Source organism: Nothobranchius furzeri, chromosome 5, assembly GCF_043380555.1.
Source record: "Nothobranchius furzeri strain GRZ-AD chromosome 5, NfurGRZ-RIMD1, whole genome shotgun sequence".
NCBI lineage: Eukaryota > Metazoa > Chordata > Actinopteri > Cyprinodontiformes > Nothobranchiidae > Nothobranchius > Nothobranchius furzeri.
This window is the reverse complement of record NC_091745.1, coordinates 51,961,845-51,984,412: the sequence shown is the minus strand read 5'-3', so window position 1 is coordinate 51,984,412 and position 22,568 is coordinate 51,961,845. Positions and strand designations below refer to the sequence as shown.

General features: G+C 43.2%; 1 protein-coding gene across 3 annotated transcripts in view; it reads right to left on the bottom strand.

Moving 5' to 3' along the window:
• Nucleotides 1-84: 84 nt before the first annotated feature.
• klhl32 (kelch-like family member 32) overlaps nt 85-22,568 on the bottom strand; it is a 60,394-nt gene continuing 37,910 nt past the window's right edge. For 2 of the 3 annotated variants that reach the window (XM_070550914.1, XM_070550913.1), the window contains exons 6-11: nt 8,570-8,785; nt 5,793-6,519; nt 5,660-5,718; nt 2,870-3,062; nt 2,160-2,254; nt 85-1,302 (exon numbers count right to left, since the gene is read on the bottom strand). In XM_070550914.1, coding sequence (XP_070407015.1) covers nt 1,141-1,302; nt 2,160-2,254; nt 2,870-3,062; nt 5,660-5,718; nt 5,793-6,519; nt 8,570-8,785 — 1,452 coding nt within the window. In that variant the 3' untranslated portion in view covers nt 85-1,140. The remainder of the gene's footprint in view (nt 1,303-2,159; nt 2,255-2,869; nt 3,063-5,659; nt 5,719-5,792; nt 6,520-8,569; nt 8,786-22,568) is intronic. The other variant, XM_070550915.1, reaches the window with a different exon arrangement.

Sequence of the window (22,568 nt, the reverse complement as noted above, 5' to 3'; positions counted from 1 at the left end):
GTTGGAAGTGAAGCATCAGCATGCCGTTTGGTCCTACAGCATCAGCCCGGTTGTAGCTGATTTACAGACGAGACGACACGCGTCGAGGAGCCCAAATAGTTTAACACCAAGAAAAGGGGTAAAGGGGCAGGAGGGAGTACATTTTGTTCCAATTCTATTTCTTGAACTTGTAAGTTGCAACAATCTTGTGCAATCCATCTTTGGTTGCGCATAATCGCATGAAGTCTCTCACAATCACCAAGTCCCATTTTCTGTCATTTTCCAGCCTCATCTGGCTGCAAAGCATCTGCTCTTTCCTTAAGTCCAGACGTGAATGGACAGCGTGTGCAGAACTGAGGGAGTATCTGTGGCTGCTAAAAGACAATCTTTGACATTTTCATTTTACTAATGCAAACGCATTGCAACATTTTATTTATGTAGGGTCTTAAATCTGCAAACTTTCCATAATATAATCTTGCAGACGAGTAGCAGAGGGAAGTGCAGGCATCTTTTTCCCTCTCGTGGTCAAAGCATCTCTTTAAAGTCAACACAATAATATCATACGTATGTTGGAGCATATTCAACAAACCAATGCTTGATTTTTACTGACCAGACATTTGAACTTAAACAGTCTTCAGGTCCTGGGCAGAACATAAAAGAATCACACACACACATCATGTCACTGCTTTTTTTGCAGGAGAATCGTCAAATCGAAGTCTTATGTTTTAAATAAAAATAAAATAAAATTGTGTTTTTACCAAAAAAAAAAAATACGGTTAAAATTTTCAGGAGAAAGAAATTAGGCCAATGAGGTGAAAATAGCTATAAGCTTGTGTAGGGGTGTGTTTCTGTAGAAAAATCCTATGACGACAGTTTAAATGCAGATGGTTAGTAGAGCAGAGCAGTACCGATCACTTCCGGGTTCTGGAGTAACTTTACTCAGCGTAACATCCCAGAATGTAACCGTGTTTTCAGGAGATTACAGCACATACTCTGTGCCAGCTTGTTCATTGTAGCATCTAGATTAGCATGGCTCTTGGAAATCTGGAGTCTTCAGGATACATCTGAAGGCCAGAGAACATCTGTATGAGCGAGCACTCGGGTTCCAGCATGTTTACTTCTATTACAGTACTGTCCAGAGTTTAGCTGGGTGTGTATGGGTCACACGGCACCGATCCTGTGGTGGGGGACTTGTAGAGTCTGTAGGTTTGGACAGGTGAAGTGAGGAGCGGGGAGGAAACAGGTAGCTATCCCGTTGGAAGCAAAAGGCAGTGTTGGCCCGTAGAAAACCTCCTCCTTCCCTTCTGTGCTCAGATCCAGAACCTGGAGGAGCAAAGTCAGCGACACAAACGTGGCCTTTAATAAAACATGTTTCTGTGTTTCTCAAATGACCTTTGACCCTGACAAGGCTACAGGAAGTTTGATTTGTTTGTGATTTTTATGTTAGGCCGATGGCCAGTGGAGCCATTCACGCATGTTTCTGTCAGATTAAATGACTCGTGTTGGGTTTTTATCTTCACGCTGATTATTAATTGTCTAAATTTGTTTTAAAAGACGCAATTTTTAGATTGTTTATGTTGTCGGCCTGTCAAAGACAAGTATTTGTGAAAAGTTTCCACTAATTCAAAAAAGGTCATTTATTTCCCTTTAAACATAAAACTGAGACTTGCTAACAAGTTTGTGGCATCTAAGATAAAATTAAAAAAATGTCATTATTTACCAATTACTGCGATGGACTGGCAACCTGTCCAGAGCGTACATCATTAAATCTTCTTTTTAACTTTACATTTCACCAAGATATTTGGGATTAGTGAGATCCTAAAAGCTCAAAAACTTGGTTTATTTCAGCAATAAACTGCTATAGTGCAGGAAGCCCGTGGCCACGGCTGTGCACGCTGCGCCTAAAGAAGTTTAATCGTTACTGTCTGAGCTGACACTCACTGTAAATATTTGTTTCTAAACAGTTTTGGTTGCTAAATGTATTCAATACAAGTAAAAACTTGTAATTTCTAGTTCAGTTTCTTACAAAATCATTCTGAACTGAAATTGCAGGACAGAGATCCATGCAGGCTGAACATGTTAGATTTGAGGTGTTAATAATCCTTTAGATTGTGGATTGCATGAGCGGGCATGAAGAGAACAGCACAGCTGTAGCTTCGCTCCAACAGCAGCCTTCTTACCTGGATGCACGCCAGAGGCTCGTTGGTCCAGATGGAGTATCCTCCGACCACATAGATCCTGTCGTCATGAACGGCCACTCCAGACTCGTTTTGACCTGAACGGAGACAAAAAAGAATTTGGATCGCTTTTCCTCTCTTCCATACCCCCACCCCCAGAGGCACAAGCAGGGAGATGTAGATGGGACACAGGTGTTTGTGAAGTCTGAGCCTCTGGCCTCTTTCCTGTGACTTTTGTCTTTAAACTTCTGGAGATAGCATGAAGGCAAAAGATCCCAGAATAAACCAGCAAAGTCAAACAGAAGAAAACGGAAGAAACGGCGAGGTCATGGTTACAGTAAAGCCTGTAATCACATGCTAACACACACATCCTTTTCATAATGTTTACTGTTCCATAAAGGCTTCTGCATCTCCTGAGGATCTGATGTGGAAAGTTTATTTAGATTATGTTGTTCTGCCAGCTAAATGTCTCAGGAACCTCCGCATGAATTTAAATGAAATTCTCTAATAATGAGTTTGTTAGATTCTTGACAGGATAAATGCTGATATTTAGTCGGTATTCTCCCACGTAAGTCAGAGAGCGAGTGGCATCAAAGAACAGCTTCACCTGAATGGTTTTTGTTTACCAACAAACAGCTCTGTCATGCTGTCTGATTAGATGTTTACAGTCAGCTGAGTGATTATCCCCATGGCGGTTTCATCACTTAGCCCACCTGTGAGGAGGCTGAAGGAGCAGCGGGTCCACTGATCTAGGTCCATGTTGTAGGAGTCGATGTGCCGGACCAGGACGCGGTCGTTGTTGTAATCCAGGTCGTTTCCACCCAGCACATAGAGCTGCCTCCTCACCGCCGCCATGACGTGGTACACTCGCCTCTGCAGCATAGGACTGCGGGCCAGCCACTGATCCTGATGAGGAGGCGGTGGAGAGGAAGGGAGGTTTGAAGAAAGAAGAAAGAAGTGTGCACAGAGGGAGGGAGGGTGAAACAGAGAAGGTGGAAGAGAACAGGAATGAATAGGGAGATTAATATTTAAGCATATCCATGCATGGGTAATTGATGTATGCTCAGTGCTGGATAAATAACGTGACACTGGAGCTCTGGTTGGTACTAATGACTTCCCTCCCTATTTCTAATCATATGTTTCAGCCACTCCACTTTACACCGAGGATCCCTGCTCATCTCACTAAGTGTGTGGAAGCTTATTTTGTGCCAGGCTGAGTGTGTGTACACTTGATTGAGGGAGAGAATGAGTGTGTGTGTGTGTGTGTGTGTGTGTGTGCGCGCGCACGTGCGTGTGTCTGCTGGGAGCTGACGGGTGGCCATCTGTTGAGGGTAGAGTGGGTGGGGGGGTTGCTGCTGCTCTGGCAGGTGAATGTAGATTCATGATGAATACAAATGAGACTCTGCCTCCTCCTCTAACTCGCTCCTTCACTCCCTCGCTTGCACGCAGACGTGCACAAGCACAGGCCCATATGGATGTGCATCTCTTAGAGATACACCCCACATACCATCATGCTATACGCTAACATCACCACAATCCAGCGCCCTAAAACAGCCGCCTATATAAACAGCTGCCAACTACATTCAAGTGGTTTTAGTTTAAAATAGACGTCATGTGCACTGAAGCAGCAGAAAGGTACACTGCGTATGCTCTGATGTGTTTTTATTTAGTACTTTAAAACAAAAGAACACCAGTAATCCAGCACTGCAGGTGCTAGAGCTGTGAATCTACATTTTCTAAAACGCCACTGACTGACCAATCTCTATGTGGTGAGAACATCTGTAAACACACTGACATCGGTTTGCTGTCTCGCTAACTATTAACACACACACACCAAACACTAAACTAGTGTCTCACAAGGCTGAAAGTGATATTCATGGCAACGTTTCTAAAGCGTCTTCAAATGTTTGCAAGAGTTCTCGGTTTTCTCACGAGCACCAGGGCCTCGTTGTGTTGATGCCGTTTCGAACGCTTTTTTTAGAAATGCATCACAATTTTGAATAAGAATAGTAAAATTGTCATCTGGAACCATTCCCTTCATTTTCCATGAGAGAAAGCTCATTTTGGCCGCTTGTATCCACAACCGCATTCTTTCGGTCACCACCCGAAGCTCGTGACCACAGGTGAGGGTATGACGTAGATCGACCAATCTGAACACCGCAAGGCAAAGCTCTCTCTTCACCACGACAGACCGGTACAACACCTGCATCACTGCACACACAGCACCAGTCTGCTTATCGATCTCATCCTCCATCTTTCCCTCACTCATGAACAAGACCCTGAGATGCTTAAAACTCCTCCACTTGGGGCAGGACCTTGTTCCTGACCTGGAGAAGGTATTCTACCCTTATCCGACTCAAGACCATGGTCAGATCAGAAGCTCAGTGTATGTATAACGTCACAGCAGAATCTCTTCTCCTCCAGTGTAGCTGCCTTGTTCCATATATTTTCTGATTCACAGTGGTTTTCTTCACATTTAATGTTCCTTCTTTCATTCTGTGAATCTCGCTAAACTCACAGCTACTTTTCTTCTCCTTGTTACCTTTGTTGGTGTCATGATGTTTCAGAGATATCTGTGATTATTTTTCTTTTTTTAATTAAAACATACCAACAGTCCTACCGGTGTTTGCGTGCTTAGAGACCCCCAAACACCTTTTTTGTGTCTAAGGTTTAAACATTTTAAATTTCAGTTATTTGTTTTGAATCCGTTCTGTTGATAAACATGAAAATTGTCTTAAAATGCCAAAATGGCTTGATGAGAATAAGGCAGTTTGACAATGAAACCCTGGCATGTCTCCATCATTCTGTGGCACCAGACTGAACACAAGTCTAATGCCAACAACCCCAGTGGGTCGTGGCGGATGGCTGCTTATACTGAGCCAGGATCCTCTGGAGGTTTCTTCCTGTTAAAGGGGAGTTTTCCTCTCCACTGTCGCTAGATGCTTGCTTAGTATGGGGATCGCTGTAAAGACTCTGACACTACATGTCAGTGACTCGATGTAATCTGCTCTGTTCCTTAATGGTAAATGGTAAATGGTCTGTATTTGATATAGCGCCTTCTAGAGTCCTGGAACCCCCCAAGGCACTTTACAACACAATCAGTCATTCACCCATTCACACACACATTCACACGCTGGTGGGGATGAGCTACGATGTAGCCACAGCTGCCCTGGGGCGCACTGACAGAGGCGAGGCTGCCGAGCACTGACCCCACCGGTCTCTCCGACCACCACCAGCAGCAGGCAACGTGGGTTAAGTGTCTTGCCCAAGGACACAATGGCAGCGACAGACTGAGCGGGGCTTGAACCTGCAACCTTCCGATTACGGGGCGAGCACTTAACTCCTGTGCCACCGTCGCCCCATTTTTAATGAGGAAACTTTTAACTAACTGGCATAAAGAACTAAACTCTACTGGAATGTTTTACTTTGTGAAAGGCCTTGAGACGACTCTTGTCATGATGTGGCGCTGTGTAAGTAAACTGAATGAATGTTTCCATGGTTACCTGGTCTGGGTTGTACACCATCAGCCGGTTTTGGTACTGCGCAGTATTTGTAACTCCACCTGTAAAAAAGCATCATGCTGAGCTTTTTCTGTGGCAGACAGCAGAACAAACATACAAGCGTTCGAGATGGTACCTGAAACCCAGAGCAGGTTATCGGCCACACAGCCGGCGTGGCAGGACAGTGAGCGGTCGAAGGGTTGGACAAATGTCCATTTGTTCCTTTTGGGGCAGTAGCGCTCCACAGAGGGCAGCACTTGCCTCAGCTCATTCCTACCGCCCACTGCATACAGGTACTGACCCAACACTCCTAAGACAAAGTGTTCTCTGCAGGCCTTCATGGGGGCTATCTCAATCCACCGGTTGTCCCTTGGGTCATACCTACATGCAGTCCTCACTGCACACGTCCTCCCAGTGGCGTGCTCCGCCTCACCACCAACTACAAATAGGAAGTATCCCATCACAGCAACACAGTGATGGCTGCGGCCTGTGAGCATAGGCGCCAGCTCACTCCAGTTCGACCCACCTGCCACGCGTACATGCTCTTGTGCTGAGGGGTTGAAGTAGCGCAGCTCCTTGACTCGGCTCACCTCCCGTTTCCGCCCCCCGAGTATGTAGAGGGTGAGGGACTGGAAGCGAGGCCTGGTGCCGGCCGACTGGTGGAGGGGCTGAGCAAAAGTGGAGTGGTGGTAGTCCAGCGCTTCATCCACCAGGGCGGCAGCAGTAGGGCTGGACTGGACCAGAGGGTGGCTGTGGGCAAGGTGGTGTAAGGTGGGAACATCCATCAGGCCGTAGCGGACGTGCTGCAGGAGATCCTCGGTGTACTGGTACCGGCAGTCGTGTTCCAGCCACAGAACAACCAACTAGACACAAAAAGAGAGAAGTCTTTCCAACCTTCACGAAATCCGTACGAAGAGTCCAGGTTCAACAAATAATTCATAAATAAACAAAAATGCATTTAAATCTGAGCATAAATCAGCATTGTGCTGCTACGGAAACACCTGAGAGAACGCTAATCGGTGTGACTGGGGCAATCCAGCACTGTAGCCACACACACACACACACACACACACACACACACACACACACACACACACACACACACACACACACACACACACACACACACACACACACACACACCTGTTCATTATTCAGCCGCATTCAATAACGGACTGTAAACATCCACAGGCAGCCTCTTCTGTTTAATGCAGGTGAACTGGGAAGCAGGAAAGGCTTTAATTGATCTTGAGGGAGGTGGAAGGTTATTTTGCCACGATACGGTGTGATTGTGGCCGAGATGACTGGAGATTGAAGCAGTGGGTCTTTGCTACAATCAGAGCCTCAGACAGGAATCAACGCATGTTTGGGTTGAAATGGTCAAATAAAACAACAAGACTGACTTAGAATAAATCAGAAAACAATCCACAATAACACATCTGGAGTGGTAACACAGGACTTGATGTGTTATTTGCACAGATGTCTGTTGTGTGCTCTGCTCCAAACAAAGCTGTTTCCACTTCATTTCTCCTGTAATTTGTTCTGAAAGGTGTGGATTTGCAACAAATTTGCAAGTAAGGCTACTGTCTTTGGTAGCATCTCCGCCACTCTCCTGCCTCTTCCTCACTTCTCTCTGTTCCTCCTCCACACCCCCACCTCTCTCCTTCTCATCGCTCTGAAGTGACAGTGTGCGAGTGTGTGCGCTCTACAGCAGCTGACTGTGAAGGTCACGCTGCATCACACAACTTCCTCGGGGCATGGAATAAATCAACTCCTTTTCCCTCCTTCCCCTTCACACTGAGAAAGGAAGTGGATGAGTGTGTGTGTGTGTGTGTGTGTGTGTGTGTGTGTGTGTGTGTGTGTGTGTGTGTGTGTGTGTGTGTGTGTGTGTGTGTGTGCGTGCGTGCGCGTGCGTGTGTGTGTGAGAGAGAGAAAGAGAGAGAGGTGAGTTGCGGGCCACGGAGAAGACAAAAAAAGAAAAAGGATTGCCAGAAGGAGATGGAGGAAAAAACAAAGGCAGAAAAACGTGATTTCCACAGTGTGGAGATTCTGAGCAAGCTCTAAGTGAGGATGATTGACGGCTGAGCTGTGTCGCTCTGGTATTGACGTGCACTCCACCACCTCCACGGCCCCCACTCTTTCGGACGACAGCCCTCGCTTGCCGTTCGCTTCCGTCTGATGCCCAAATTAACCTTCTGAGCGAAGTGAAGGAGGCCCAAAGCAGCCTAATCAGAGGCTGATTATGGCGGCGGCGGCTGGCTAAAGGGTCAGGGTAATTGTGCCATCAGAGGCCTGATTGTTTTCAATCAGACGGGCGGCCGAGTGACAGCTGGGGGATTGGGGGCCCTGATGGAGCCGCGGTGGGCCTAATCAGAGAAGAGAAGGAGAGGTGGGGGGGACGGAGAGTTGGTGGGGTGGGGGCTGATTGGTGCAAATGAGCAGTCAAAATGGCAAGTCCCCTTCCTGCACTGCCACCGTACTTCACAATCCCGACAGTTCATCACACACACACACACACACACACACACACACACACACACACACACACACACACACACACACACACACACACACACACATGAACTGACAATCTTTTGCAGCCGTGCACACAAAGTCAGAAGCTGTCCTTCCTTCTGCATATTCTCATTAATATCAATATTTGAGAGACAGAAGGGTTCATGTTATGCAGCATGGTTTTTGTTGTTATAATACCAAGTTGATTATGAAAAATGCGCCTTATCAACTTGATTAATCACTTCACCTTAATATAAACAACACTCCTGTTTCAAAGACTTCAAGAGATTAAACGTCATTCCTAAATCCCAAGTCTAATCTACACCTATCATTATCACATCCTCAACATTAAAAATACATTTATACTTTTGGGACAAGGACCAGTAACCAGTGACGTACCTTCCATATCTCCTCCTCACTCAGAGAGGTGAGGCGGTCGCTCTTTAGCACCTCCCTGAGGAGGCGGTAGGGAAGCTGCAGGGCTTCGTCCTGCTGGCTCTGACTCAGCTCAGACAGATGCTCCACCAGAAAGCCTACCACAGCCTCCTCTAAGGCAGGCAGGTGGAACAGGTCGGCCACACGGTACAGCTCCAGGTAGTTCACACTGCTGAGTTCCTGCAGGAAAAATGTCTCATATTAACCAAATCTGGTTCTGTCCACTCTATAAAGCCATGGCCCGACAGCACTGGAGATGGAGGCAGGAACAGCGCTTGAAAATGAGACCAGACTGCCATCTTCTGGCTGTCCTTCAGACACAAACGATCTGTTGCTGCATTAAACTAATGCAGCTAACAGAAGGAAAAGCAGAAACATGGACAGGTTTCAGACGATAACCGTGGTTTCGTTATGTGTGATCGTGTTGAGGACAAGACTACCACCAATAAAAGAAAGAATAATTAGGCTGGGAAGGTCCAGGAGTCTCATTTATAAAACATTGCGTAGAATCCTTACTAAAACCGTACTTAAGCACAGCAAAAAAATGGACTCACGCCAAGTAGGTTTGTGACCTATAAAACATGGAGTACGCACAGCTGCACGCAATCTTTTTCAGAGAGCCGAGATGAAGCTGTAACGGAACGAATGACTCTTATTTTTCCCTTCTTTTCTCAGAACTAGTCTGCATGAGAGATAGGCTCGAGGTCTCATGCATTCCTTCTAACCTACTTATTTTCAGCTCAACAGAAGAAGGAAGAATGAACTCTTTTCTTTTAATTAGCCAAAGAACTCTATTTAAATAAAGCTAATCCATCAAAGTGTTAGTCAATATAATAAGATGTGACCTACCTGTGAAATCAAAATATTAATTACTTTATTATGATCCTACAGGTGCTGGCCAGTAAATTAGAATATCATCAAAAGGTTGAAAATATTTCAGTAATTCCATTCAAAACGTGAAACTTGTACATTATATTCATGCAATGCACACAGACCAATGTATTTCCGATGTTTATTACGTTTAATTTTGATATTTATAGGTGACAACCAATGAAAACATCAAATCTGGTATCTCAGAAAATTAGAATATTCTAAAGGCCAATGAAAAAATGTTTGTTTCTCTAATGTTGGCCAACTGAAAAGAATGAACATGAAAAGAATGTGAATGTATAGCACTCAATACTTAGTCGGGGCTCCTTTTGCCTCAATAACCGCAGTAATGCGGCGTGGCATGGACTCGATCAGTCTGTGGCACTGCTCAGGTGTTATGAGAGCCCAGGTTGCTCTGATAGTCGTCTTCAGCTCCTCTGCATTGTTGGGTCTAGCGTATTGCATCCTCCGCTTCACAGTACCCCATAGATTTTCTATGGGGTTAAGGTCAGGCGAGTTTGCTGGCCAATCAAGGACAGGGATACCATGGTCCTTGAACCAGGTGCTGGTGGTTTTGGCACTGTGTGCAGGTGCCAAGTCCTGTTGAAAGGTGAAGTCTGCATCCCCATAAAGTTGGTCAGCAGCAGGAAGCATGAAGTGCTCTAAAACTTCCTGGTAGACGGCTGCATTGACCCTGGACCTCAGGAAACAGAGTGGGCCAACACCGGCAGATGACATGGCACCCCACACCATCACTGACGGTGGAAACTTTACACTGGACCTCATGCAACGTGGATTCTGTGCTTCTCCGCTCTTCCTCCAGACTCTGGGTCCTTGATTTCCAAAGGAAATGCAGAACTTGCTTTCATCAGAAAACATAACTTTGGACCACTCAGCATCAGTCCAGTCCTTTTTGTCCTTGGCCCAGGCGAGACGCTTCTTGCGCTGTTTCTTGTTCAAGAGTGGCTTGACACACGGAATGCGACACCTGAATCCCATGTCTTTCATGAGTCTCCTCGTGGTGGTTCTTGAAGCGCTGACTCCAGCTGCAGTCCACTCTTTGTGGATCTCCCCCACATTTTTGAATGGGTTTGTCGTCACAATTCTCTGCAGGGTGCGGTTATCCCTAGAGCTTGTACACTTTTTTCTACCACATTTTTTCCGTCCCTTCGCCTGTCTGTTAATGTGCTTGGACACAGAGCTCTGCGAACAGCCAGCTTCTTTAGCAATCACCTTTTGTGTATTGCCCTCCTTGTGCAAGGTGTCAATGATTGTCTTTTGGACAGCTGTTAAGTCAGAAGTCTTCCCCATGATTGTGGTGCCTTCAAAACAAGACTGAGGGACCTTTTAAAGGCCTTTGCAGGTGTTTTGAGTAAATCAGCTGATTAGAGTGGCAGCAGGTGTCTTCTATATTCAGCCTTTTCAGAATATTCTAATTTTTTGAGATACCAAATTTGGAGTTTTCATTAGTTGTCACTTATGAATATCAAATTTAAATGTAATGAACATTGGAAATACATTGGTCTGTGTGCATTGCATGAATATAATGTACAAGTTTCACGTTTTGAATGGAATTACTGAAATATTTTCAACCTTTTGATGATATTCTAATTTACTGGCCAGCACCTGTATAGAAATAATAAGTACTGTGACTTTAAGTGTTCCAACAGGACTAACACAGGGTAATATCAGTGCACCAGTTCTCTGTCCTAAAAATGACCCATATCACAGCTGAGCTTCAGACGGCAGGTGTTAAGAGTTTTATTTCCTGATACTTGGGACGTGCAGAAGCTCATCAGGCTCTGCAGAAGCCTGTTAATCACCTGTTGACTGAAACCAGGTGTGATGAAGCAGAGTTAAAGCTAAAACATGCTAGGTACCAGCCCTCGAGGCCCGGACTTGAATAACCCTGTACTGGAGTGTCTATCAGCGATCACTAGCTGGCTGGACCACTTCCTTCAGTTAAACTCTGAGAAGACTGAATGTCTGCTCATTTCCCCTGAGAGCATGGTTCCTGTGATTAGTCAACAACTTGGTCATTTAACTTCTGTCATCAAGTCAAACTTGAGGAATTTGGGTGTTTTTGATCAATCAATGTCTCTTAACGAACACTCAGAAACACTGGTCCGAAACAGTTTTTATTGTTTGAGAAATATCTCCAAAGCACAAAGGTTGGTGTGACTTTAGTCAACAGTTTGGTCACCTCCCGCCTGGACTATTGCAACTCATTTCTCTCTGGTCTGCCCCAAAAATGAATAAATAAACATCAACTGGTTCAAAAGTAGGCTGCTCATATAATCACCAGAACACCCTATTTGGATCACATCACCCTCGTTATTCAGCAGCTCCATTGGCTGCCAATAAAGTTCAGGGTCCACTACAACATTTTAGTCCTTACATATAGGGCCATTAATAACCTTGCCCCCTCTTGTCTCTCACAGCTCCTACAAGTCACTAAACCTTCTCGCATGCTCAGATTGTCTTCTTCCATCAACTTAAATAATCCACCAGCACGTCTTGTCACAATGGGATACCGAGCATTTAGCAGATGGGCACCCTCCCTAAGGAACTTATTACCTGCTCATCTTAGGAACACGACTACCCTTCACCAATTTCAGGCTAATCTAAAAATGTATCTGTTCAAAATAGCTTATTCACTGTAACTGTTATTAGTGTTTCATCTGATGTTTTATTTGGGTTTTAAAATTTCTACTCACTGAATGTTTTAATTTGTTTATTTTTAACCTGATTGTACAGTGACCTTGAGTTTTTTGAAAGGCGCTCCAAATAAATTGCTTTAATATTATCATTCAAGAATTTCATAGATGTGTTGCTTTTGGACAAGTTGTCAAGGGTTTAAAACAGGGGACAGATGAAGTCGTGGCTCTCAGATGGATCCAAAAGGATGACAAGGGACCAGAGAAGCCAATTTATTAAAACATCTCAGGGAGCTGAACAGAACAACCTGATTATGTTTATCATGTTTATGTTTATTTATTTAGCAGATGCTTTTATCCAAAGAGACTCACAGTTTATGACCTATAGGGCACGTTGTGATCTGTGGGGGAAACCAGAGTACCCGGAGGAAACCCACGCATGCACGGGGAGAACACACAACTCCACGCAGAAAGGCCGCAGCCGAGTTTCGAACCTGCAACCTTCGTGCTGCGAGGCAACAGTGCTAACCACTGCGCCACCATGCAGCCTTACAGGGCAATCAGGAGTTTATATTGTTCAGAAATTTCTGGAAAACGGTGCTTTTGGTGAGGTTTACAAGGGTTTAAAACAGGGAACAGCTGAAGCAGTGGCTCTGAAGTTTATCACCATGGATTAAGTTAATCGATCACTTTGAATATAATGACAGCTTCTGTTTAGTGTTTGAAACATATTACATGAATAGATTTGGTTTATTTCAAATGAGAGAGGGGGAACCACTAGATGTCAGTCAAGTCCAGGTGGTTTGCCCACGACCTGCTGGTGGATCTGAGTGAACTCAAAAAAGGGAAGAAGGCAAATCAAAATACGCCTGATTTCATTGTTACACAGACTTTGGACACAGAGGTTGATTCTGATGAGGAAACTTCAAAGAATGGAAGCATTCAAAAGACTTCCCTGTAGTTTGAGGTAGGGTTGTCATGGTAACCGGTGTAGCGGTAAACCCCGGTAAAAAAGTTGACAATAATAATAACTGTCTTGTTTAAAAAAAACTATACTATCTCAGTGGATTACCGTGGCTGGGTGTATGCGTAGTGACCCTTACCAGCCACCGTGTCATCTGCTGAAGTTGCCGGCGGCACATGCGCACTTTGTTGTTTACGGCCAAAAATTTCTTGAAGCTAAAGCTGAAATAATGGCCAAAGGAGGAGACCGCAGTGCTCAGGACATTTATTATCCCTCAAAGAAGACAAAGTGGGAAGTATGGGCATATTTTGGATATTTGAAGAATGCCGAGGGACAGTTGATAGAAGACGGCTATCCTGTTTGCAGCACGTGCAGGAAAAAGTGTGTGAAAGGCAGCAACGCTTCAAATCTCATGACACATCTGCGTGACCATCACCCACAACTCTACAGTCAACGCAAGGCAAGTTAGCGTTAGCGTTTTAGCTAAAATGCGTGATCCGAGGATTTGGGTTGAGGGAGAATGCAACGAGTCGCTATATAAAGCAGCCGCAGCGCCGCTACCTGCATATAAACCGTGTCGCGGACACCCCCATGTTGAAATGACGCTATGCATTACGGGGCTCCCAGGGGCAGATAAGAGTTGGTCTCTCTGCTAGAATCATAGGCGTCATTTTAACCGGGGACGCCGGGGACATGTCCCCGGCAAAATTTGTGATTGGCAGCTGTGTCCCACCCACTTTCAAAAACGCCTGCTGATGAGGATTTTTGTTTTACCAGCTCAGATCTTATACCAGGGGTCGGCAACCTGTTCCCATCAAAGAGCCATTATTACCCATTTCCCACAGTAAAGAAAACACCGCAGTAGCCGCAGCGTTGTGGGCGGGGCCTACCCTCAGACAGCAGAGAGCTGCTTACAACCAGGTGACAGCAGCAGGTACCGGTCGCTCGCATGGGCATCGCACCCGTGGGGGATTCAACACCCACACTTTTCCAGCTGTTTTGCTCACCTCCACGCCAGTCTGGATACTTTATGTCGCACTCACTCTGTTTGCCTCATCTCCTTCTTCACCTCCCGCTTCTGACAGCCGATGTCGGGTTTCCAGGAGAGCAGGAGAGGGAGGGGCGGAAGAGCTCGACTGAATTCATAATTTTACATATTGACATTAGCTGTACAAAGTCTGAGTTTGATAAAGTGAAGAACAACAATTTGCAGAGGTTTATAACAGGCGCGGTGCCAGGTTTTCATTTTTGGGTGGGCCACGGTAATTCTGGACGGACCTTAATAAGCAGTGACTTAAGTGAAGCAGGCAGGTCACGCTAGAAAATTTAGTTTAAAAAGACGTCATAAATGTGTTCCCCGTCATTTTTATTTCTAAAATATGAAGTAAAAACTCCCAATTTAATTTTCATTAATTTGTCATTAATATGTAGTCTACACCCTTAAGTGCAGGGACGAAATTTTGATTTCAGAAGTGGGGGGGACACAGCAGGCTTGTGCGGATTTGGGGTGGGGGGTGTTATGTAAAGACCCCTTGACACGTCACGTGCCCATCTCAATAATTTTTCCATCCTCAATATATATATATATCAAAGTTAAAAAATGTACAACTCTATTATTATTTTTATTTATTATCATTATTGAAGTGCAGTTTTGGCTGTTGACAATGGATAGGCCATTGTATTTATTGTTTTTGGGTCTTTTTTGTTTTTGGTGCAACATTTTCTAACAGGGAGTGAGATTCCTTTTTTATTAAATTTTTGTTTTTTATTTTTATTCATTTAGAAGTTCTGGTTCTGGACATTTCAATGTTAAATGAAGGTTTATTTGTTGCATTTTAAAGGGTGTACTTGCATTATTTTGATATATTAACATTATATTAGTGGTTATTTTGGTCTAGATAATGTTGACAATGATATCGTTTATCATCAACAATTTGTTGGACAAAATATCGACCAGCAAAATTTGTTACTTTCCCAGGCCTAGTCAAAAGTATAAAAATTATTTATACATAAACGGTCCCTGCTGAGATCTGGCCATTTGTTCATTTGCTGTGTTAGAGGACATGCTGAACTAATGTTTTACACATGATCATCACCCTAACATTTGAGTGTATAAAAACATATTAAATATGTTTTTTTCCCTTAAAAGTGTTTAAACAGTTGTTGCATTTCAACACACAAAAAATAAATGGAAAAAATAAGATAAATCTAATGAAAAGTGTACATCTTTGACATTAAGCTTAAAAAAATCTGTTGACGATGATGATACTGTTCATTTTTCAGAGCTTTTTAATGTGAACATATACATTGCAATAGATAAGTTTACAATAAAGTTAAATGATAAAAGTTTTGAAGTTACACTTCTACTACTACTACTACTAGTAATAATAATTATGATGATAATAGTAATAATAAAAAAATAATTATTATAATAATACGAATAAATTGTGTCTGAGGAGTCAGTTATGTGGAGGAGATGAGTTTGTAAAAGTTAGTTTTGAGTATGTTTGTGAAGGAGGAGGTGAGTCTGAGCTTAATGCAGGGGTGTCACATGTTCCAACTTACGTTTTGACTTTGAAAGAAGTCTCTTATATCCACTTTTCATTTTCTTGACATGCTGCCTCCTGGCTGTGCCTAACTACCAAAGACTCACAAATGAACACTTATTCAAATGTTATGTAATGGAAGCTGAGCTGAGCTCTGATATTACACAGCGTCTAGTTGACGATGTGACTCAGTACCGGTGTTCCCTAGCGGCTCCAAACTAGCAAAACAACGTGAGCACGTTCTGACTGTTTACAACTTGAGTGACAGCAGCAACAGCCAATAATACGTTAGCAAGTATCAGCAGAGCCAATAGATTAGCTTTTGGGCGGGTTTAATAGGAAACCGGTTTCCGTGTCGGTCCTAGTGCTCAACCAAATCCATTTAATGGAGCGTAATATTGTTTTTGGACGGAAAAAAGTGCAGGGGACCAAAACTGCCTTTTGAAAAAGTGGGGGGGACATGTCCCACCTGTCCCCCCCCAAAATTACGTCCCAGGTTAAGTGGACCATCTTCCAGTAAACGCAAAGCATCCAGCCCATCTCTCCAAATGCGTAAAATGTGCACCACAGCCGTTAGTTAGGCGCGCCGCGCGCACCGTCAGCATCAGCCCAGACAAGAGCAGAGCAAATAGAATAGAGGATAATTGTGTCTGGATGTGGATTGATATTACATTTTACAGCCGCCTGATCATCATTTAAATAAAACCATCACCTGTCTTCTAGTCCACGCTATCAGCATTATTTTAATTGGTGTGTGTGTGTGTGTGTGTGTGTGTGTGTGTGTGTGTGTGTGTGTTTTCCACTTCCAACACTGGTCTAACCAACCAGACCAGCGTGTCCAGTAACATATTGATGTTACAATTAAACAGTTTCACTTCATGTAGGCTAGGAACGTTTCACCTGCCGTGGCCCGACCGCTTCTGCTCCACATAAACTTTGTGCGTGATCAAATGTCTCTACAGGTGCTTTCTGAGCTGAAGAGCTATTCTGCTTCAGACTGGATGCGTCATGCGTGTCCATATTAGAGACGGGAAAAAGCGCTGTTCAGCCAAAGTTTAATAATTTCATAAAAAGAACATTTTTCCAAGCTCATCCATGCGCATCAGTGTGCGTCGGGGTAATTCTTTCAAAACAGCCAGCATCCTTGAGTTTATCCATCAAAATACAGTCAATTGGAAATATCTGTAACCTGCCATTTAACTGTTTTGCCTTCTTGTGAAGATTGTTGCAAAGAGAAACAATTAAACTTGATTAACCCCAGGGCCACGTGCAGGGGCGTAGCACCAAATTCTGGGCCCTAGGTACAAGTCTTCTAGGTGGGCCCCCATGCTCAATTATTTAATATCTCTCTTACACATTTTTTGTCATGCTATAAGACAAGATAATAAATATGATCTTAGTTTAACCTCTATATTGAGCAAATACAAATGCCAGCATAATAAAAGTGAAATGCCCAGATTTCACATATAATTATTTTTATTTGCCAACAATGTGTTCAAACAAAAATCCTGGAATTTATTTTCCAGTAAATGCCCACTGATGGGTCTTCATGTTAGCAAAATCACTTATGAGATCTTTAAAGTCCAATCCTTTGGCTAATTGGCTTTCAATAGAAAGAAGAGCTAGGCTGTTTAGTCTATCCTGGGACATTGTTGATCTCAAATAATTTTTCACCAGTTTCAGTTTGCTAAAAGCCCATTAACCCCCAGCAACAGTCACAGGTAGTGTGCAAAATATCCTCAGTCCAATACAAACTTCTCCAAAAATGCTCTGTAATTGCATCCTGTATGGCATTAAGCAGCTCAAGAGGAGACCGAATGTGTGGAAATGTGGCACCATATATTGTTCTCAGGTGTAGCATCTCATTCTCAAATTCAGCTGTGAGATCCTTGTAATATTTTCTCATCAGTGCCTGGCATGATATCTTCATCTGCTCTTCAGTCATGTCTGTCATGGTTCATGATGTTAAGCTTTGCTAATACTGACATATATTGATATATTAAATACATATGACATGAAATAAACCAGGTTCTCTCTGTGAATGTAATGTACTCTAAATTTGATAATCCCTGCATTATCAGCCAAGTTATAAGATTGTCTGTTTTCAAGATCAAATATAAAGACATTTAAAATAGGCTTAAAATATCTAACCAAGTCAATAACAATCCTCTCGGATTGCTGCGTAGAATTTCTTCTCCTCCCACGATGGTCCAGTCCAGAAACTGATATCGAAGCTGAAAGGCTCTGGGTGCAGAGAAAAAGGACAGAAAGGCATCCCGGGAGGTGGGCCATGTGAAAACTGTCTTATGAAACGTGGCTCGTGAGCAGAGGTGGAAAGTAACTAATTACATTTACTTGCGTTACTGTAATTGAGTAGATTTTTTGCGCATTTATACTTTTTAAGTAGTTTTTAAAATCTGTAATTTTACTTTTACTTAAGTACTGTTTTTTGTAAGTATTGTATTTCGCTACATTTTTATCTTATCTGTTACCGAGTAAAAAAAACAACATTGCATAATACTGTGTCGGCGCGGTTCGCACTGGATTCAGACATAACCACAGAGAAGAGAGACGAGAGTATAAACACTCATAGGCGGAGATCCCAGGGGGGGCGGGGGGTGGGGGTTGGGGGGGCGCTTCCCCCCCTCACACAAAGTTGTCCCCCCCACAAAAGTTATTGTAAACACATAAATGCTATCAGTAAACCTGTATTTTCTTCTAAAACCACAATGTAAAAGTTAGTCTGCAAATACAAAACAATGTGCTTTAATTGTTGAGAAATTATAGTGTCCCCCCCCCCCCCCCCCCCCCCCCCCCCCCAAAATCCCTCAAGTCGGTACGGTCGGTCCACACACTCTGTTTCCAACGGGCAGGGCTGCCGGCTCTGCCTCGCTCACAGCTTCACAGCAGCCCGCAGGCTTACAGGAGGCAGGAATCAAAAAGCCAGCGGTTTCCAGCAGTAAGTCATTTATCACACGCTTGTTCTACAAACTTAAATATGTATGTCAGATGTGGTCATAAATGTCAAACATAGACACCGATTATCTTTAGATTTTGATCACCGGTCGGAGATCCCTTTATGACAGACCACCACCACCACAGTAAAAAAAAGTTGTCACTTCATGTTCTCTGGTCATTCCAGGATTATTCCGCTATTATTATTCCATTCACTAAGGTGATCAAAAGTTCCTTTTTCCGGACACGTACGCTTTCACGGTCTGCCCCTGGAATCTGCGGAGCATTTATAGATCGATGAAAATGTTCGCGTTTCATCCTATTTAGCTGATGAATATGGTAGAATCAAAACTTACTGGTCCGATGTATGGAAAACCACAGTGTTTAACCGCTCTTATCCCGTCTTCCCCAGACTCTGCAGTTGTTTACAATATGTCAAAGTGCAGGTGCACCGTGCAGCTTAGGGATGAACTGGTTGCAGCAAATGTGTGGTGGAGGCACGTTGCTCAAAGCTCTCAGTGTAAAACATAGAGCCAAAGATCCTGTTGGCCACACAGACCCAAAAACACTATGAAAACTGAGAAAAGTGAGAGATCGATTAAACTGAAAGATAAACTATAGAGTATGTATATGTTTAGTGTATTTCTAAAGTAAATGTTTTTTATTTTTATTATTAAAATGAAACAAATATTTCAAGAATATATTTTTAGATTTTGTGTATCTTTTCGTTCAGTAGGACTTAGATAAAGTTATTAAATATTACAGAGTTATTCTCTAACAGCCTACAAACATTTCTATGATTTATTAAAGAGATTTCAGTCATTTTGATACTTGACTTGTGAAAGCTGATTTGAAGTTTGTTATTTTTTCTAGCCATATTCAGAAGGAAAATTTCAAATATATTAAAATCAATATGGAACTATTTGGATTTTAGTAGCTGTCATGTTATGTGATTTAATAAACTTTTAATTTGACATTTATGTTCTCTCTCTTTGTTGTGAAAAAGTTAGATATGTACTTAAAATTAATGCTTTGCATCCGTCCACACGTGTAGCTGTTGGTCAGCTAATGGCCATGTCATTTCAGGACATGTTACTTCAACTATTAACAATCTACTTTTAAATCTTTATTCTTAATTGCTTATTCCGTTTTAGGCCTCAGTCTTGTTATTGAAATGAAAACAAAAAGAAAGGATGCTTATGGAGATTTACAAAATTGGCAAGATATTATTGTTGATCAATATCCTCCAGCTCCGTTCAACTGACAATATCCCGTCTGTGTGTGTGTTGCTGTCCAACTGTCAGCAGACCAGTTCAGTTGAAATGGCAGAGAAACGAAAAAACGGCAGACATCAGGTCGTTTTTTAATGCTCCAGAATGTCAAGTAAGTAGAAACTTGCCTTTTGATAAAGGCATCTATAAGAAAGAAATGAAATAACTATGAAAATGTTTCTAAATGGTTTCATTAGGCAATGTCCAATTATGGGGAATTATGACACGTCTCTAAATAACAACCCATAGAAGCACTGATTTGATCTCATTTCATAGAAAAATAGAACAGGTTAGATGTACCTAATAAATAAAATTACTAACAAACTCAGGAATCTGTTTCTTTGCTTCACTGTTCTGGTGCTGAAAATATCACTAATGCGGATCGAAGGAGATACACAGATGAATGCACCTCTTACTTATTATTTGGAGACTACATTTACTGCAGCTGGTGGAGGCAGAGATTTTTTCTATTGATACACGGAATTTACAGAATCATTTTAAATTTGAATAGGGGAAGACTGCAGGAGGGAGCGGTAAAATACAGGGGCTCCCCAGCAAAAACAAGAAACTTTACGAGTCTGATGAAACCTGCTGGTTTTCCATCAGGCAGTCACGGGGCAGCTCCAACGACCCAGTGGCTGTGCTGGGTCAATGTTATCGAGCTCAGTCCGGCTCGGCCGTGAACGAGCCGAGGCGACGTCGTGCTCTGCTTAAGAAGAAGTGTTATTTTCCCGCTTCAGAAGAAGCGTCCAACGTGTCTTTACGCTTTCTCCGAGACATGTCACGTCGCTAAGTTGTCAGCGCCGCGCGCTAAAACGTCAATAGTGCAACGTAGCCTGCTGGAGGTTTTAAGGGTTCAGATGAAACACCCGACCTCTCACGCTGCTCACACATCGATCTTAAGTTGTCGCTGTTGCGCTCACGCCGTAATACAGTATTAGATGCGGTTAAAGTCAGACATGAAAAAAAAAAAATTTACATGAATGAGTGATGCTTAGCCTGGTGGGGGGAGGAAAACCTGGCCTAATAAGCACTGGAGGAAACCCTGTCAAGATCGTCAACACTCGTTTATCTTAACGCTATTGAAACATGTAAACCAAAAAGCATTATATCCACTGCTACCTTTCTAATTTTAAACTCAGTAACTTATGCTGTAACTTCACCTTGCCCTGCCTGCTCCTCCTTGCTGCCTGGCGGCTGTGATCACAAGCGACACATAGTAGTTCCCGCTGCTTCTTCGGGAAACAGCGCAAAAAAAAAAAAAACTTGGGATCTTGTAGGCGTGGCGGTGGGATTTCAGCCGTGACAGCCCGCCACGGCTACGCCTATGAAAGGGAAACCCTGAGTGTTGTATGTTGAGAGCATTTTTTTTCATGTCCCCCCCAAAAATTACTCTGAAGTTTTAGTGTTTATTGTCCCCCCCCCCCCCCCCCACACACACAAAAAAATTTGAAATGTGATTTCCGCCCTTGTAAACACATACATATGTAGAAGCATCCTAACACACTCGAGAGTGATCCAGCGCTTAATGAAGTGTCTATGTATAGATATGTCTATACTGGTAAGACCCAAACACGGAAGTGCTGCGGACGCTGAAGGCGCGCACCAGAAGAACTGAGTGCTTAGGTTACGAGAGTGTTACGGGGTACGAAGGAAAGGATAAGAAACACTAACTGACTACTCAGATGACTCACCTAAGAAGATCAAAGCTTGTGAGAAGGAATGAAGGGAGCGGTCAACAGGTGAGTTGAACTTCTTAGTGTGAAGCATGTGTTCAGTGACCTTACAGTGCAATGAATGATGGGTAGGAGAAGAAAATAGGCACTAATGGTACGAGAAAGATAGCCTGGCCTGCCAGACTCCTCCTGTTTAATTCACGTCATACACGGCGATGCTCAATTTCTCATAAACAACGAAGACAGCGGCGGAGTTCGCTGCGGCTCTTTCCTCTGTTCTAAATGACACAGATGTCTTTAAAACCACACATAGAAGTGCTAAAAGCATTTCTTCTAAAAAATAAAAGATGTTTGCACCATTGCCAGACGCTTTTTTTTTTTACTACAACTAGAAATCTACCGCGTCATGTGGTACAGTCGGGATTTCCTTCTTTTTTCTGATTGGTCATTTTTGAGCTTCCTAGTCCCGCCCCTCAAGTGATCTTCCAGCTAAAAGAAAAACTCAGCAGACTGGAGACTGTCTCCAAGATGTGTCAGCCACTCTTCAGAGCCATTCAGGATGGTGTCCAAAAGCACTTTGGTGAGATGATGGAAGACCCTGAGCTGACTGCTGCTGCAATCCTTCTTCCAAAGTTCAAGACCACCTGGACTGAGAGGCACGATATCATTGAAGCAGGTAATTTTTTATAATTTAATATCATACCTTAATCTGTTTCTTATTCATTTCAGTCCCGTCAACATACTTAAAGTTCAATTATACGAGTCTGTCGACACAAATTATAGTATTTGCAAGGTATGTATTACTAAAAACAATTCTTGTTGCATCTTCTTAATCAAAACTTAATTGCCAGATATATTAAATATGTGTTATGTATTTGTCATTCAACAGGTTTGATCAATATGAGAAGACACCTTGACCAGATGGCAGAGGCTGGGGCGGAGCAAGTCAAGCAACAGTCATCACATCCTACACTCATCTTTGTTTAAAAGTGCTTTTTAGTCCATCGATCCCAGCGTGCTCTCT